At 36.9% G+C, this 12,939-nt stretch overlaps 2 protein-coding genes and 1 pseudogene across 6 annotated transcripts; 2 read left to right on the forward strand and 1 right to left on the reverse strand.

Annotated features, from left to right (window-relative positions):
* Positions 1-142: 142 nt before the first annotated feature.
* On the forward strand, positions 143-8,808 carry LOC18040965 (annotated as a pseudogene).
* LOC112097755 lies at positions 6,730-7,607 on the reverse strand. 2 transcript variants are annotated; one of them, XM_024183219.1, is made up of 2 exons: positions 7,045-7,607; positions 6,730-6,808 (listed from the first exon to the last, which is right to left on the reverse strand). In XM_024183219.1, the coding sequence occupies exons 1-2, from the start codon at positions 7,598-7,600 to the stop codon at positions 6,774-6,776; spliced, it is 591 nt and encodes a 196-aa protein (XP_024038987.1). In that variant the 5' UTR covers positions 7,601-7,607; the 3' UTR covers positions 6,730-6,773. The 2 variants fall into 2 exon arrangements, with proteins under 2 accessions (XP_024038987.1, XP_024038988.1); XM_024183220.1 differs by having other exon boundaries at positions 6,735-6,808; positions 7,135-7,607.
* A 105-nt stretch (positions 8,809-8,913) lies between the features above and the next one.
* On the forward strand, positions 8,914-12,735 carry LOC18042247 (cysteine synthase). Of its 4 annotated transcripts, XM_024183214.1 has the most exons (12): positions 9,170-9,227; positions 9,351-9,441; positions 10,125-10,177; positions 10,267-10,376; positions 10,542-10,599; positions 10,745-11,008; positions 11,072-11,209; positions 11,323-11,374; positions 11,543-11,622; positions 11,837-11,896; positions 12,075-12,155; positions 12,429-12,735. In XM_024183214.1, exons 3-12 carry the CDS (start codon positions 10,136-10,138, stop codon positions 12,528-12,530), a joined length of 987 nt encoding a protein of 328 aa, XP_024038982.1. In that variant the 5' UTR covers positions 9,170-9,227; positions 9,351-9,441; positions 10,125-10,135; the 3' UTR covers positions 12,531-12,735. The 4 variants fall into 4 exon arrangements, with proteins under 4 accessions (XP_024038981.1, XP_006433069.2, XP_024038982.1 ...); XM_024183213.1 differs by lacking the exon at positions 9,351-9,441 and having other exon boundaries at positions 8,914-9,227; XM_006433006.2 differs by having other exon boundaries at positions 9,150-9,441.
* Positions 12,736-12,939: the final 204 nt, after the last annotated feature.

Here is a 12,939-nt window from a genome sequence, read left to right on the forward strand (position 1 = left end):
CTATTGAATTCTCTCTTCAAAGTCCTACAACCCTAACATTGATCAAACACTCCAATTAAAATAATATTAATTAGGTGTTGTTAGACTTGCAATTGAGAAGAATTAATAAAACACACAAGAAATGAGCCTCTAACTTTAGATAATGAAGTAACATGTAAAAAGTTTTGTTTGACGATTTTACCTCCCAAAAACTTTGAGCCTTCAATGGTGTCATAATGTTAATTTCCGCAGTCAAGGGAAAGTTCAGGTTCCATTCTCCACTAAGGACAATCTTGTAAAAGCTTAACCTGACAACGACCACTTTCTAATATATAAAATATTTTTATTTTTCATGTTTGTTTACTTCCGAGTGTGTTACATATATTGTATATAACAATATTGCAGTGAAAAAGTTACATTACCAGGTAAGCAAAATGGTCCAATTATATACTTTCTCTCCTCTGGGAATTTCCCAATGAACCAATACTGGATTTCTAGATTGTTTCTTGCAGTCCATGATTGTCAGATGTTACTCTATTTTAGGTTGAAGTACTGATTATGTTCATTCTTTGGATGACATGCATATAGTTTTGTATTTTTCAGTGTTTCTAGTATAGGCTGCTTTAAATTCTAGTCAGAAACAGTACTGGGTAATCAAAAGTTCATTATTTTGATTCTTGCTTGAGACATACAAGTTTCTCACAACAGTTTTTCTCTGTTCTGTGCTTAATTTACAATCTTGGTTATAAATATGAGACATATTTCCCAAATGGGTTTTTTCAGCAATTGGCAAGTTTCTCAAGAATATAGCACATTTTGGAATCGATTCCTTAATTGGGATTGTAAATTTTGTGAATCCGCTCCTTACCTGTTGGAGATATAAGGTGCTTGGGATTAGGTTAGCTCCTTTAAAGTATTCTGCTACCTGACAGAATTTAATTTGCCTTGAGATCTTTGAAGAGCAAGAATAGTGTTACTCTTGAAAGGCAAATGATAAATGAAACTGACTTTGCTACTGAGTTCTGCTCTATCTTGATCTTTGGCAACTGGTTTCTCCATTCTCCGTTCAAAGACATTAACATTGCTGTTGTTCTGCCAAGTGCTAGGCTGGCTGCTTGATTTTTGAAAGTGTTTGATGAAGTAGCTCCATGGAAGACAAGTGTGAAATTAAGAAAGATGTTACGGAAGTAATTTTCTTTGCACAGCTCATGCTTTTGATCTCATGCTTTTGATCTTGCCTTCTGTCTTCGGTTACTGTGATCTTGCTTACAGTTTGGCTGTATTTTGGCTTGTTCAGTTGATAGGCCATACACCGATGGTGTATCTCAATAATGTTGTGGATGGCTGTGTAGCCCATATTGCTGCCAAGCTAGAAATGATGCAACCTTGCTCTAGTGTCAAAGACAGGTTAATGACTTTCTCATTCGTTAATTACTAATTGATTGTATTTGTTGGCGTATGCGGGCTTATGATGCTAATATTATATTGGAAGTCATGGATTTGGTTTTCAATGTTTTGACATGCAGAATTGCATATAGTATGATCAAAGATGCAGAGGATAAGGGCTTAATAACCCCAGGGAAGGTATTCAATGGAAACTCTCCAATTCTAAAGTTGATTAATCATAAAAATTATGCTATGAACTCAGTGTTTTTGTTTTCAGTCAACATTAATAACTTCAACCAAGCCCATCCTGCTTCTTAAAATTTTAAGAGTCTCTTGTGTTTTCCAAGACTTCTGCTCAAACTGGGTTTACACTGCTCAAACTGATTGATAAACATGTTAACTAACAAATTTGCCGTCTGGATATGTTGGAATGTTGATGGTTAAAGACTGTCCTCATTGAGATAACTAGTGGAAACACCGGCATTGGATTGGCCTTCATTGCAGCATCAAGGGGTTACAAACTTATCATTATAATGCCATCAACATATAGTATTGAGAGAAGAATAATTCTCAGAGCTTTGGGAGCTGAGGTTTATCTTGCAGATCCAGCAGGGGGCTTTGAGGAGTTTGTTAAAAAGGGTGAGGAGATACTAAACAGAACACCTAATGGTTATATTCTTGGACAATTTGAAAATCCCGCGAATCCGGAGGTACTCTTTTCGTTGATATTACAATACAGGTCTGCATTTTAAAGGGTTTATTAATCTGTTTATTGTCAAATGTGTAGATTCATTACTAGACAACTGGCCCAGAGATATGGAAGGACTCAGGAGGGAAGGTTGCTGCTTTTATAGCAGGGATAGGAACTGGTGCGGGGAGATTCCTTAAAGAAAAGAACCCAAATATTAAGGTTATCTTGAGTGCTTTTTTTTTTTTTTTGAGTATGTGCAAGCATGACTGGGAAAGATAGAAAAACAAAAGGTGCCGATTATTCTTTCTAATGCTTTGTTTTATAGGTATATGGTATAGAACCATCTGAAAGTGCAATTTTGAATGGTGGACAACCTGGTTAGTATTTTTTTATTTTTCTTTGAGTATATATAATATCATTTATTTATTTCATGCCATATTTTGCTCTTTATGTTCTTTTGTATCCACATTGCATAATTTCACATTTCAAAGATTTTGTGTGGTTTAAAGCTGAGTGATTGCATCAACACGTTGTGCAATTGCACATTTTTAGAATTTCATTGGTATCAGAATTTCGTCGGAACACCAGCAGTCTTATGACTCTTATCATATTTGACAAGACTAGAAACTTTCGGCAGTATTTTCTTCGTGAATATGAAAGGTTCATTGAACATTCTTGTTTTTCCTGTTTTATTCAAAGTTCTGTTTTGAAGACTTCATATGAATACTTTCTAGGTAAGTTGCTGCATATATTTTCTTCTACACCTTTCTGGGATGAGTATCATTTCCTGATTGGCGTACTTTGCATGCTGCAACATGTAATAGGGAAGCATCTGATCCAGGGTATTGGTGCTGGTATTGTCCTTCCTTTTTGGACGTTTCCTTGCTTGATGAAGTTATAACTGTAAGTCTTAAAATCCAATTGTGGGTTAGTTACTTTGGCTTGTAAGTCTTAAAATCCAATTGTGGGTTAGTTACTTTGGCTTGGGTGATTGGCATGTAAAATTTATTTTCCAGTGCTAGATTTCTGTCATTTTTTCTCACATTTTAAACAAACTTACTCATAATTGACCTTAAAAATCCTTTTTCAGGTATCAAGTGAGGAAGCTATTGAAACTAGTAAGCTGCTTGCCCTGAAGGAAGGTTTGCTGGTGTGTTTGTGATTTAAATATTGCTTTTAGTTCTTACGCTCCATCTTTTGCGTTCTATAATTTCTGTCCCAGATTTTGTCCCTTAGGTTGCTAACTGTTGGACAATTTTTTGGCAGGTTGGAATATCTTCTGGTGCAGCAGCAGCTGCTGCCATACGAGTAGCAAAGAGGCCAGAAAACGCTGGGAAACTCATTGTTGTAAGTTAGATTTTCTTTGCTTCATATATAAACTGTACTCCACAGAGTGTAATTTGTTTTTAACTACGTAATTTGTACTAAACTATATTAACCATGCCATTTCTACGGCTTCCTTTGCAGGTGATTTTCCCCAGTGCTGGAGAGTGTAAATTCACAGATTAGAATGAATAATTTCTGTATTTTATTGATGAGAATTACTCCTCTTTAAATAGATTACAGGAGAATAAATCAAATCCCACAAAATCAGAACTATAACAGCTAGAAATCTAATTCTAAGGAAACAAATCAGTAAACCTATTTAAGGAAATAAATCTTGCCAAATAACATAGATCCTAATATATACAATTCTAATTATGTATAATTCTGATTTCATCCACACTCCCCCTCAAGCTTGGCTATAGATGTTGATGAGACCAAGCTTGCCTTCAAGAAAGTCATGAGTCTGTTCTGAGAGTCCTTTTGTGAGGATATCAGCCAGTTGGTGAGATGTAGGCACATATTCAAGCTTGATAATGTTTCCATCAAGCTTTTCTTTAATAAAATGTCGATCAACCTCCACGTGTTTAGTCCTATCATGATGAACAGGATTGTGAGCTATACTAATTGCTGACTTATTATCACAATAGAGCAGCATAGGTTCTTCAAATCCAATCTTTAATTCCTTCAGCACCCTTCTTATCCAGATAAGCTCACACACTCCATGTGCCATAGCTCTAAACTCGGCTTCTGCACTACTTCTAGCAACCACTGACTGTTTTTTGCTACGCCAAGTCACCAAATTTCCCCATAGCAGCGTGCAATAACCAGATGTTGATTTACGATCATTAATTGATCCAGTCCAATCAGCATCTGTGAATGCTTTCACCTTTCGATCATTAGTCTTTGCAAAAAACAAGCCTTTTCCGGGTGTTCGCTTCAAGTATCTCAGGATTCTATATACTGCATTCAAATGACCTTGACATGGTGCGTGCATATGTTGACTTACTAAACTCACTGCAAAGGCAATATCCGGTCGTGTATGTGAGAGATAGATAAGCTTTCCAACTAGGCGTTGATACTGTCCTTTATCAACCAGCCCTCTTTCAAGCATTTTTCCTTTGTTGCCAAGTTCAACTGGAGTCTTACTCGGCTTGCATCCCAGCATGCCAGTTTCTTCCAACAAATCTAAAGTATATTTTCTTTGAGAGACAGAGATCCCCTTTTTACTCCTTGCAACTTCCATTCCAAGAAAGTATCTTAACGCTCCAAGGTCTTTAACTTCAAATTCCTTTGCCATCATCTGCTTGACTCTTTCCACTTCTTTGTTATCATTTCCAGTGACAATGATATCATCAACATACACTATAAGAATAGTAATTTTTTCATTTTCAGCATGCTTAACAAACAACGTGTGATCAGCTTGTCCTTGGACATAGCCAAATTCCTTGATAACTTTGGAGAATCTGTCGAACCAAGCCCGTGGAGACTGCTTCAGACCATAGAGGGACTTGTTGAGTTTACAAACAGTGTGACTCCCTAGGTTTTCTTCAAATCCTGGAGGTTGACACATAAAAACTTCCTCTGCAAGCTCACCATTTAGAAATGCATTTTTTATATCAAGTTGATGTAGAGGCCAATCAGAGTTTACAGCCAAAGATAGAAGAATTCTGATAGTGTTGAGTTTGGCAACAGGAGCAAAGGTCTCAGTGTAGTCAATCCCGTACGTTTGAGTAAAGCCCTTGGCCACTAGACGCGCTTTGTGTCTTTCAATTGAACCATCAGCCTTATACTTGACAGTGAATACCCATTTACAACCCACTGTATTTTTTTCTTGTGGCAACTCTACTAGGCTCCATGTATTGTTCTGTCTAAGGGCGTGCATTTCTTCAAGAACAGCAGCTTTCCACTCGGGAATAGATAGGGCCTCTTCAATGGATCTAGGAATCAAAACACTAGACAAACTCGAGGTGAAAGCATGGAGTGAAGGAGACAGATTTGAGTAAGATATGAATTTAGAAATGGGGTGATGAGTGCAAGATCTAACACCTTTTCTTAATGCTATTGGCATATCTAGATCAGGAATAGGACTGAATTTACCTGACTCGTTTGGTGAATGAGACTCTACCATCGGTTCATCCTCGTGACTGTGAGTAGGATTCATGATTTCTTTATTTGCTTGAGACTTTTTCTTTCTAGAGTAGACTTGCAATTCTGGTTGTTTAGATATTGAAGGTGTTGAATCTCCTCTTGTTTCCAATACTGGTGAAATTGGATCAATTACAGGAGGACTGATTTTAGTTGACTCAGGAATAGAGACGGCTGTATCCAACTTAACATCAAGTAAGGGCAGGTCATGGATATCCCAAGAACAGCAAGCTTCATCCCATTTCTCCCCCTGAAGCGAAGTTGGAGAAAAATATGGTGTATTTTCAAAGAATGTGACATCACAAGAAATATATGTTTTTTTAGTTTTGGACAGTAACACCTATATCCTTTTTGGGTTGGAGAATAACCAATGAAAACAGTTTTGATGGCTCGAGGGTCAAGTTTACTTCTATTATGGTCATGAATATGGACAAATGTTGTGCAACCAAAAATTCTTAATGGAAGTGTATTAGACTTAGAGACATGTGGGTAGGTTTTTGAAAGAACAGATAAAGGGGTTTCAAAATTGATAGGACGACTTGGCATACGATTTATGAGGTAGGTAGCAGTGAGGATAGCATCCCCCCACAAGTACTTTGGGATATGCATGGTAAACATGAGTGCCCGAGCTACCTCTAACAAATGACGATTTTTTCTTTCCGATACTCCATTTTGTTGTGGAGTATCAACACAAGAGCTTTGATGTTGAATTCCATTTTCTAACAAATAATCACCAAGAATGGAATTGAAATATTCTTTTCCATTGTCAGTTCTTAGAACACGAATTTGGCTTTGAAATTGAGTTTGAATCATTTTGTGAAAAACTTTGAATATGTGACTGGCTTCAGACTTGTTATGTAGGAGATAAACCCATGTAACCCGTGTGTGATCGTCTATAAATGTAAGAAACCATCTTTTCCCATGGCAAGTTGTAATTTTTGAAGGTCCCCATATGTCACTGTGGATCAAAGAGAATGGAGTGGAAGGAATGTAAACCTTTGGAGAAAAGGACATGCGAGTATGTTTAGCTAATTGGCAAATTTCACACTCAAAAGAAACAGTATTTTTATTATCAAACAAAGACGGAAATAGACGTTTTAGATATAAAAAACTAGGATGGCCAAACCTATGATGCCATAACATTATTTCATTAGTACTAGAAACAGATGTAGAAGCAACACCAGACAAAAAAATTTGCTGACTCTTTGGGTGATCATCATTAAAGTAATAAAGACCATCATGAATCCTAGCACTGCCAATCGTCTTCCCCGATGATAGGTCCTGAAATTGACAAGAAGAAGACAAGAAATTAGCAACGCAATGATTGTCACGTGTGATTTTGCTAACAGAGATTAGGTTGCATTTTAGGGTAGGGACATGGAAGACAGATTTGAGGATTAAATTTGGAGATAGTTTTATGTCACCAATTCCAACTACTAGTGTAAAAGATCCATCAGCAATTTTAACAGTGATATGTTTAGAACAAGGGACATAAGAGTGAAAACAATTAGAGCTACCTGTCATATGATCAGAGGCCCCGGAATCAATTATCCAAGGGTCTGTAGATTGAATCATTGATTGGGAATTTAGGACAGAGTAGAGTTTACCAGATTTGGCAACAGAACATGATCCACTGGTGGAGTTTGCATAGTTGGGTGGATGGGTCTGAGAGGCATTGACAGAAGATAAATTGAGAAGTTTGCATAGTTGGTCAATTTGTTCCTTGCTGAACGGAATAGATGCACCAGAGTGGTCTTGATTGGATTGGGTATGGTGTGCACGTCCGTCATTTTTTTTTCGAGACTGCCAATTTGCTGGTTTCCCATGAATCTCCCAACACTTGTCCCGAGTATGTCCAGGTCGATTACAATGATCACACCATGGTCGCTTGTTCGAACGATGATCAGGATGCTGCTGTCCATTTGAGTGAGTTTTAGTAGTCATTAAGGCTGATACTTTTGGTGCGGATGGAGGTACAGATTTGTCATCCGAGAGCATCACCTTTCGCCTAGCTTCCTCACGTCGTACTTCTGCGAAGGCTTCGTCAGTAGAAGGGAAAGGCTTTTGAGCCATCACTCGGCCCCGTACCTCATCTAGATTTCTATTAAGACCAGCAAGGAAATCAAATACTCTTTATTTTTCAAGGTTATGCTTTTGCTTGACACTGCACTCAGCACAAAATGAGTCATCTTCAAAAAACAGATCTAATTCTTGCCAAAGATCTTGGAGATCAGAAAAATATTGGGTGACAGAGTTGGAACCCTGTTTCATCTCCTTCAATTTTGAACGAATCTCAAAAATCTGAGAAGCATTCCCAAGATCAGAGTACATCCGTCGAGCTGCATCCCACACATCTTTGGCTGTCTTGAACCAGAGATAACGACGACTAATCTGTGGTTCCATTGAATTGATGAGCCATGCAAGAACAATAGAATTTTCAGACAGCCATGTCTTGTACAATGGGTCAGTTGTCTTGGGAGCAGGGAGTTCACCAGTGATGTAGCCCAGTTTACCACGCCCACAAATCACAATCTTGACTGACTGTGCCCATTGTAGGTAGTTTCTACCATTTAATTTGTGGGCTGTAATATGAAGAGATGCATCGCTTCCGGAAAGAGAAGCAATTGGGATGGAACTAGGCTCAGCCATAGATTGGCTAGATGTTGAAGATCCGGTATTGTCACCAGATGAGATGTCGACTTCTTTTCCAGCCATAAGAGACAATTAGTCCTTAGGCTCTGATACCATGTAAATTCACAGATTAGAATGAATAATTTCTGTATTTTATTGATGAGAATTACTCCTCTTTAAATAGATTACAGGAGAATAAATCAAATCCCACAAAATCAGAACTATAACAGCTAGAAATCTAATTCTAAGGAAACAAATCAGTAAACCTATTTAAGGAAATAAATCTTGCCAAATAACATAGATCCTAATATATACAATTCTAATTATGTATAATTCTGATTTCATCCACAGAGAGCGTTATCTATCCACAGCATTGTTTGAATCCATTAGAAATGAAGTGCAAAATATGTCCATTGATTAAGACGTCACAAAGTTTAGGAAGCAGCTGCCTGAATTTAGGACAAACATCCCTGTATTTTCCACACGAGCCAGCCTATGTTCGCCTATCCATTATCCGACCGTATTTTAGTTCTTCTGAAGTTGTGACGGTTAGATTCTAGAGAATGGAACTAAGCCTTCAACAGAAGAAGATTCAATGTATTCTGTATGTACAATTGCAATTTAGATAATCAATCTGTTAATGAAGCAATGTATTGTAAAATAATCTCAAATTTGCTTGCTTTTGTTTTCAAGTTTTGGATAAGTTTGACAGATAGTTGTTGTTGTTGTTGTTTGCAACTAACCTAATTCTGCAATGAAAATTAAACCTTAAATATACCAAAATTTGAAAACCAAATGAAACATTTATGATCACTAATGACAGTTCTAAGTAAAATGAGTTGTTCAAGCACTTTTTTTTTTTTTTTTGGATCTTAACCACGAGGTATCTTGGGGAGAGCCTCAACTGTAGGAGGCACATTTAAGCATGTACCACAACCCAGATTAGAAGTCTCCGCTCGAATCGGAAGGCATATGTTCTCCCAACAAAGGCGACTTCCCTACGACTCGAATTGGAAAGCAAGCTCAGTCAAGCCACTTAAGGGGATTTCATTACAAGTGGAGCCAACAGGTTCAAGCACTTTAATTAATACATAATTATACAGGGAGTTTATTATGCATTAACAGCCAGTTTTAGTTCCCTAACTATAAGTTAGCATTTAATGCATTGTAGTTTCACTCTCTCTTTCTTCAGCGACGCGACAGAATTTATGCGGATAATAGAATCGGAGAACCGATTACCGGGCAGGTCATATCATGCCATCGCTCTGCAAAACGAAGTTAATGTATATAAAATGATCGAAAGCTTTTGTACTGTTTCTGCATGAAATTGTTAAGAGTATAATAAATACTATTGTTGAGCCGTTACCTATAAGCTTAAGCTTTTGGTTGAGGTAGAGACTTTTGTCATCACTAGAAACAATTGTCTTTTGCCAACTTTATCTGACTAATTTCTGAGAAAGCATTTTACCAACTTCAGTTCTAACTGTCTAAATAAGCAACATTTTCTTCCTCTCTTAGCAACTCCTGCAGAATAGACAAAAAAGCCATTTTATCTTCCTTTTTAGTAATTCCTGCAGTATAGACAAAAAGCCAGTGTGTTAATTAAAAGCCAGTGTAATTCCTGCCACCTATTCTTTAGCTTGTCAGCTATAAATAGCTGTGATTGCTGCATAAATTTGACCGTTCAGTGTTCTTGAGTTGTTGAAGCCATTGTATTCGGGTACTTGAAGCTTTTCTTTGTGTTTGATTTAATTTTTGTTCTACTGATGTATATTATTTCAAGTTACTAGTTTATAATTTTCTTCCCAGGCTTACTCATATGATTCATGTAATTTCTTGGTACCTTATACCCTTCTTGAATCCAAGTTTGGAATTCTTTGATCGGTTTCTTCAAATACTGAATTCACTTCCCCACTTTATGCTTATTAATCTTTTGACTTCTAACACTCTTTAACTCTTTTTTCAGCTGAGGGAAATATGGGATCAGAGAAGTGTGCCATTGCAAACGATATAACCGAAGTAAAATGCCTTCATCTAATTCTGATTTTTCATTTTTTCCTTTCATATGCTCTGAGATTTTCTCATTTTGTTGCATATTTTATTATCAGTTGATTGGCAATACCCCAATGGTTTACCTCAACAATATTGTGGATGGTTGCAAGGCACGTATTGCTGCTAAGCTAGAGATGATGGAACCCTGTTCTAGTGTCAAAGACAGGTAATACTTGAAACCTATCCTTAATCTTCTGTTGATCTTTCTTTTTGGCACATCTTAGTAGTAATTGATATTGAATATTATCTTTGTACTAATTTTCATTTTTGTTATTTCTCCAAATTTTTTGGGTTCACTTCATACAAGTTGGCTTCAATCACTGATATGCAGGATTGCATTTAGTATGATCAAAGATGCTGAAGAGAAGGGCCTTATCACACCAGGGAAGGTTGTTAACTTTCCTTTTTTCTTCTATCAAGAAAATATCAACATAAGTCTCTTTAAGAGTTATTGTGATTTGTAAGCATACTGGAATGAAAATGAACTGGGAAGTAGTTTTGGGATTAATCAATTTTCCACGTGAATGAATAAAGACTGTCCTCATTGAATGTACAAGTGGAAATACCGGCATAGGGATGGCATGCTTTGCAGCAGCTAAGGGTTACAAGCTCATTCTTGTCATGCCTGCTTTCATGAGCCTTGAGAAGAGAATAATTCTCCAAGCATATGGAGCTCAGTTGATTCTCACAAATGCAGAGATGGGTATTGATGAGGAATTTCGTATTGTTGAAGAGTTACTGAATAAGATACCTACCAGTTTTAATCCCCACCAATTCAAAAATCCTGCCAATCCAAAGGTATGTATGCTTTGCTTGGCCATAAGGCTACTGATAAAATATACTAATCAGCGGTTTATGCAGACTCATTATGAAACTACTGGCCCGGAAATCTGGGAAGGCACAAGAGGGCAAGTTGATATTTTTGTTTCTGGAATAGGGACTGGGGGTACAGTATCTGGTGTTGGCAATTTCCTTAAAAAGAAAAATCCGGAGATCAAGGTAGTATTATTTATGCTTGAGTTTTGAAATAGTTGAATTACCTTTTCTTGTGTAAGCAACTGTTCCTGATTTTTAGTTCTTTCTTTTTGTTTTGATTTTTGTTCTGCCTTAAGGTTTATGGCGTTGAACCGGCTGAAAGTGCAATTCTGAATGGTGGAAAGGCTGGTGAGTTCTGAAAACTCATTTCATTCAATTTTTTGGAAATGTTATATTGCACTATTGCAGCATCAATAATATGCTAAGGTCTTGGTCTTCCTGTATGCATGGCAGCATCAATGTGCCGCAGCAACTTCAGTTCAAAACTGATTTTAACATACTGTAATGTGGTTATAGGTCATCATAAGATTCAAGGAATCGGCATTGGGTTTGTCCCCAGTGTTTTAGATGTCAGCATTCTTGATGAAGTTGTTCGAGTAAGCTTCCGAACCCTTGTAAATTGACTTGCTCGTTAAGAAAAGTACATTTGGAAGAATAAGTGTTTGTTCACATATAGTAATTCTGATTCTGATAAAAAATTTCCCATTTCTGACATAATAACAGCATTGTGCCCGCCCATTTTCTTCTATGTATTTTTTCATGCTTTTTTCTACTTAGCCTTTCAGACTGATAATCTTTCATATCTTTAAGGTAACAAGCAATGAAGCCATTCAAACAGCTAAGCTTCTTGGTGCAAAAGAAGGTTTGCTGGTATGTGCAATCTTCCAGGCATTTCTAGTACTTTCTCCCTCTGTAAAATCACCATTAGGAAAAAATTGAGGAAATAAATTACTTTCCGAGTACGTAAGCTTAAATATATGTTCTGCTGTGACATAGGCTTATGATGGCATCTAATTGTTGATGATGTTTGTGTTTATAAATATTGCAGGTAGGGATATCATCTGGTGCTGCAGCAGCTGCTGCAATTAAGATAGCCAAAAGGGCTGAAAATGCTGGAAAACTCATTGTCGTAAGCTCATTCAAATTCTTTGAGCTGGTTGCATTCATTTTCATTTCATATTGCCTACTTAACATGTTTGACATGTTCATTTGGACAGCCACTGAATTTGACGCATAGAAAGCATAAATTTAGCTGTTATATAATCCTTATATCAACTAACATTTTCTTAATCAACTTTGCAACATGATTTAACAAGCCCTTATCATGCCACTCCAAACTTCAGCATTGTTGAGATAAACATCATTGACTCAGTTCAACAACTGCTTCTCTCAATCATTGCAGGTGATCTTTCCGAGCTCAGGAGAGCGGTATCTGTCATCTGAGATGTTTGATGCTGAGAGGCAGGCAGCTGAAAACATGGCTTATGTCTCAAATATTGCCTAATGTTTGAGTTTCAGACCTCAAGTGGAACCAATATGCTCTCAAAATAAAGTTATGCTCCTGAGTTGTAATAGTAGTTGCAGTGAAAAAGAGGATGTGTTTGCTTCTGCTTTTGTAATTCTAATGCACAATTGACAATTTGGTTGGTTCCATTTAATGTGATGCATTTCTTGAACTATTTTAATCAAATCAGTAAATTTGACCGATAGCTACAGCTTGCTAATTTTCAGTACCATCAAACATATTTTAAAATAATTAAAGACACTTTTATACTGGTTTTGTAGTGTTTACAAGACAAGAAAAATAAAAAAGATTTTACCAGGTCCAAAAAACCACCTGCAGTTATTGTAGAAAAGCACTTTTTTTAGTATAAAAATACTTGGAAGTGCTTTCCAAAAAAGGATCACATGTT

The sequence above is a fragment of the Citrus clementina genome, unplaced genomic scaffold, assembly GCF_000493195.1.
Source record: "Citrus clementina cultivar Clemenules unplaced genomic scaffold, Citrus_clementina_v1.0 scaffold_5, whole genome shotgun sequence".
NCBI classification, from domain to species: Eukaryota; Viridiplantae; Streptophyta; class Magnoliopsida; order Sapindales; family Rutaceae; genus Citrus; species Citrus x clementina.